The sequence below is a fragment of the Brachyhypopomus gauderio genome, chromosome 20 (assembly GCF_052324685.1).
Source record: "Brachyhypopomus gauderio isolate BG-103 chromosome 20, BGAUD_0.2, whole genome shotgun sequence".
Lineage (NCBI taxonomy): Eukaryota > Metazoa > Chordata > Actinopteri > Gymnotiformes > Hypopomidae > Brachyhypopomus > Brachyhypopomus gauderio.
In genome coordinates, this window is record NC_135230.1 from 10,259,417 (window position 1) to 10,264,416 (window position 5,000).

At 50.3% G+C, this 5,000-nt stretch overlaps 2 protein-coding genes across 12 annotated transcripts in view; both read left to right on the plus strand.

The window, feature by feature from the left end:
* The window catches only part of tubgcp3 (tubulin gamma complex component 3), a 26,146-nt gene extending 24,746 nt beyond the window's left edge, over positions 1 to 1,400 (plus strand). Inside the window, exons 21-22 of the mRNA XM_076983356.1 lie at positions 1 to 47; positions 169 to 1,400. The exon at positions 1 to 47 is cut by the window's left edge and continues 70 nt beyond it. Of these exons, the coding sequence (XP_076839471.1) occupies positions 1 to 47; positions 169 to 330 (209 nt within the window). The 3' untranslated portion in view covers positions 331 to 1,400. The remainder of the gene's footprint in view (positions 48 to 168) is intronic.
* A 297-nt stretch (positions 1,401 to 1,697) lies between these two features.
* mcf2la (mcf.2 cell line derived transforming sequence-like a) overlaps positions 1,698 to 5,000 on the plus strand; it is a 55,565-nt gene continuing 52,262 nt past the window's right edge. For 4 of the 11 annotated variants that reach the window (XM_076983265.1, XM_076983266.1, XM_076983264.1 and 1 more), the window contains exon 1: positions 2,700 to 3,134. In XM_076983265.1, coding sequence (XP_076839380.1) covers positions 2,720 to 3,134 — 415 coding nt within the window. In that variant the 5' untranslated portion in view covers positions 2,700 to 2,719. Of the gene's footprint in view, positions 1,869 to 2,697; positions 3,135 to 5,000 lie in introns of those variants that run through there. The other 7 variants (XM_076983259.1, XM_076983260.1, XM_076983262.1 and 4 more) reach the window with 4 other exon arrangements.

A 5,000-nucleotide genomic window follows, 5' to 3' on the forward strand; every position in this document is an offset into this window, starting at 1 on the left:
TACCAAAAATGTGCTCTCAGCTCAGACTCCTCACTCACTTCTACCAGGTAAAACACACGCACTCATCTCTACATACACGGTAACATTCTTACACCTCCCAAATCTCCACAACACTGTGGCCAGTCTTTTAAAATGGCCATTAACCTCTCTTCCCGTTTCACTTCCCAGGGCATTGTGCGGGACTTCCTGCGGGAGCTCATGACCAGCTCTGACGAGAGCCTACAGTTCCTCAGTTTCCGACTGGACTTCAATGAGCACTACAAAGACAGAGACCCGCGCCTGCGGCCCTCGCTGGGCGCCACCAGAGGGCGCCGTAGCTCCAACATCTGACTCTTCAAGCTCTTGCCTGAGCAGGCTGTGTGTTTTGGGGTTTTTTCCCCCTCAGAATGTACACTGATGTGTCAGTTGATACAGGGCTTAACTCTCCCCTACTGAACAGAAGTGCAAAAGTCAATAAACAGAAAATGTACAAAAAATTATGAACAAAAGCTGAAATTCACCCTTAAGGTCTCATTCCATTGCCAATTGTTTCCGACATTTTAGCTCAGAACTTCAGGTAGCACAAGGTCACAGCCAAAACATACAGAAGTTTGTTTTTTCTCTATCATATTCATTTATTTAATATACTTACACATATTTAAGACTGTTAAAACTATTTTTTCTCTATATTTGTTTTGTTTACATTTTGAGTGCAGTTTTTCTCCCTTTTTTGTTAACTAAAGCCCGTTTAAACTCCTAGTAGTCTTAAAAATAAAGGTGCGGCCATTTAAAACGGTGCTACACTTCAGTCTTGATCTTGTGTAAAGAAGTCCAGTGCAGCAGGTCTAATCCAGTATTGTCGTGTCTTACGCTCAGTGTAGTAGTCGGGCACCGGGATCTGATCACAGATCAGTATACGGACGGTGTTTCTACCGGGAGATAAATAAACTGAACTTGGATTTAACTGTTTCCCTTTGATAAAGTGCTTTGTGACCCTTCAGCTTTTTAAAATCAAATAGTTATCAGTCAGGTTTTCTCTTGTTTGCTTGTTTTTTTCAACAGACTGTGACCTTTGTACTGCAGGAGATGAGCAGAATTAATTTTCAAAGTCTGAATCGTACACTTTGGGCCTTTTATTTTGTAGCCTGTACTTCTACGCGCGCTTTTTTCAACGTCACCATTTACCCCGAAGGTCAATTTCCCGGACACTAGCGTAACTGGTCACGTGGGCACGCGCCCTGTAGTCGCACTGCTGTCTAGTGTGTTGGGTCATTTGGCCTTAGGGAAGGGGCTTATCTGTGGAAACTGTCCTCGGACTTTTCTTCTCCCTCTCGGTTCAGTCTGTTGTACACCATGTATAGATAATGATGCAATGAAATAAGCATCTTGTCATTCTTTTCCTTAATAAATAACGTTTTTTAAATAAACTGGGTGGGGCACGTGTCATCTTTAACTGTTGCACGCTTTATTCTTCGTTAGTTGGTTCCTCGTGTTAGACACCCGACTGGTTTGATGAATGTGTGACTACGTTTCGGTCAAGTGTCATGAGCACAGTGCATGAATCAAACCTGCAGGGTGTTTGGTAGGACGTTACGTTACGTTACGGTGTTTCTTTCACGCGCTCTTGATCTCGCGAGCAACACCGAGGACGACGTTCCAGCGCGAGGCGCTTTAATTGATGCCGCTACTTATTACCATAAAGCAGCTAATTCTAGGCCCGAATCCGCCCAGTTACATTTTAAACCACATTTTAACGAGGATTTTGTGATATTTGTTAAGCACACACAAAATATTCATTTTAAACAAATAGTTGTTAGGAACTGCTGTTGCGCCGATGCACCACAGGGGGGCGCACGCGCCTCAGGGTTGGCCGCACGCGGCAGGACTGCGTAAGTAGCCAACGTGTAGTTTGTTGTTGCTTGAAGGTGTGAGTCCTGTTATCGATTTATTTATGTTGTACCATATGCCGTGGACGTAATCAGATATTTGCATCGCAAAGAAAAATAACAAAAAACACGGACAAGCCGATGTTCATGACACTAGAGCGCGGCACTGCGTTACAGAATCAAGACGCTTGAGATTTGTCCTGTATCGCGTGTGGTTGACCTCGGTAAGGGTTGATTACACGTCGAGTGGTTTTAATACCGGGGCTTTACGGTAACATGGCGTCTTTTATGGACGAGCATGATTTAGGAAGAGTTAAGATTTTTGCTGTCGCTATCGCACAGACTAAATGATTTTGACATGTTCTTCTGGAACTGAGGTGATGCTGTTACCGCAGGCGCGTCATCACCTACTAAACACGTGCACGTGGGTGCGCGCGCGCTTCCCCTTCGGTGCACCATAACGTGCCGGTTAATATAAGCAGTTGGGTCCGGAGTATCAGTGTGACCTGCTTGGGCATGAGCCCAAGGTGTTTGTGTGTGTGTGTGTGTGTGTGAGAGAGAGAGAGAGAGATACTGACTGAGTGTGCGTGTTATGGGTGGGAGAGAGAGAGAGAGAGAGAGAGAGACTGAGTGTGCGTGTTAGAGAGAGAGAGAGACTGTGTGCGTGTTAGAGAGGGAGAGAGAGAGAGAGACTGACTGAGTGTGCGTGTTATGGGTGGGAGAGAGAGAGAGAGACTGCGTGTGCGTGTTAGAGAGAGAGAGAGAGACTGAGTGTGCGTGTTAGAGAGAGAGAGAGAGAGAGAGAGAGAGAGAGAGAGAGGAAGAGAGAGAGAGACTGACTGAGTGTGCGTGTTATGGGTGGGAGAGAGAGAGAGAGAGACTGTGTGTGTGTGAGAGAGAGAGAGAGAGAGAGACTGTGTGCGTTTCTCCCTACTCTGCAGAACGTGCATGCAGTGATTTTGCTAAGCCGCATGTGCGTGCGCGCGCACGCGTTCAGACCCTGCCTGGTGGTGCGCGCACGTGTGTGTGTGTGTGTGTCTGCCTCCTCATCCTCTCTCGCCGTCTCTCCACCTCCACCGGCGGCAGCAGTGGCAGCAGACACGGCCTCCTCTCTCCCCGCGCCGGAAGCATCCGTCCCCGGGCAGTGTGTGTGCCTCTCCCCTCTGCTCCTGCTGCTGTGCCTCGCCGCTATGATCCTGTGGGTGAAGATGAGCGAGATGGCGCTGGAGGAGCTCCTGAGGAGGCTCAGCGCTGTCACACACCGCATCGGTAGGAGGAGCTGCAGTGTGTGTGTGTGTGTGTGTGTGTGTGTGTGATGGGATTACTTCGTGAAGTCAGTATCGTTGTGAGACAACATGGCTACTTGTTTGCTTTGTGAGCCTCTGTGTGTTTGTGGTCTGTTGTATTTAGCTATAAAATGCTGCCACTGTGTGCAGTGTTCCTGCTGATTCTGTCTTGAATCGCCTCGGTTACTTCTGCCTCCACGCTCAACTCCGCCTCCACGCTCAACTCCGCCTCCACGCTCAACTCCGCCTCCACGCTCAACTCCGCCTCCACGCTCCCCAGACACCTGCAGCCGTCCAGCGCCTGCACTTAGATGACAGACCTGCCTTATCATACGTGGTAGACCCACCCTCCCATACGTGGTAGACCCGCCCTCTCGTACGTGGTAGACCCGCCCTCCCGTACGTGGTAGACCCGCCCTCCCGTACGTGGTAGACCTTCACTCCCGTACGTGGTAGACCCGCCCTCCCGTACGTGGTAGACCTTCACTCCCGTACGTGGTAGACCCGCCCTCCCGTACGTGGTAGACCCGCCCTCCCGTACGTGGTAGACCCGCCCTCCCGTACGTGGTAGACCCGCCCTCCCATACGTGGTAGACCCGCCCTCCCGTACGTGGTAGACCTGCCGTCTACAGCAGATGGAGCACAGTGAGGTGATGCATCTCCAAGCTGAAGTTCTCCTATGTTTCATAGCGACAGCACCCGTCAACTCCAGACAGGAGATTCCCTCGTGCAGGGTCTCCCCCCAGCATCTGTGTTCTAGCCGTGACCTCTCACCCCAGCGTGACCTCTCCCCCCTACTCTGAAGGGGTCGATGAGATCCGTTGTCCTGTAGATCGTTGACCTGACTCTTGAGTGTTTGCTTAAGAGTGTTCATTCATATAACGAGTGGGCTCAGTTGTGCACAACCTTCATCGGTGTGGGGGTGTGTCCAGTAGGTGGGTGGGGCTTTCTAAGGCCCATCCCACCCCGGCTTCCACACACACGCCTTTCTTCACTTTCTATTTCCGAGCCGAACACTGACACGCATGTGGGAGGTGGGCGTGTGCACTGTGGAAGGTGGGCGTGGTTTGGTGGGAAGGTTTAAATTCATCACTTTGCCTTAACGCTGTGATTCGTCTCTATTATGAGATAAGAAATAGACAAGCACTTCTGGCTTTGTCACACTGACGGTCCTGTTGTTTTTGATTGCCAGCGCTGGTGTTTCAGGCTTTCGTTAGTTTAGTGGAGAACACTAGTGAACCTCTGCTGCTCTTAGGTGTGTACAGTTAGACCAACCTGAACACCAGGCTGCCTAAACCAACAGCCTGCAGTGTGCTTGTATGAGGAGAATCACACAAGGCTCCCGGTGGCCTGTCTGCTATGAGAAACTAAAACATTGGGCTGATCTGCTCCCACTGTTTATGAAGCTGTGGACTGGTGGACGTTTGCTGCAGAGAAACTGCTGGGGGGGGGAGGGGGGGTGTTCTAATGATTGATCAGACTCACAACTTTGATCTTAGAATTAGCATGAAAGTTTGTCACCTTCTTCCTCTCTTGGCCTGAAACACCTGTAAAACAATGATGCTGCAGTGATGAAAAGGCTTAATGTGTGTAGGAGATTCATCAGAGCCACACGGGGGAGACACCGTGACGGGGGAGACACCGTGACGGGGGAGACACCGTGACGGGGGAGACACCGTGACGGGGGAGACACCGTGACGGGGGAGACACCGTGACGGGGGAGACACCGTGACGGGGGAGACAAAATGACGTCCTGTTTGGTGCTTTGAACGTTTTCTCACAGGGTCTGTCACAGGAATGGCAGTCTAGTGCTGACACGGTTTTCTCTGTTTGTCATGGTGTGTGTCTG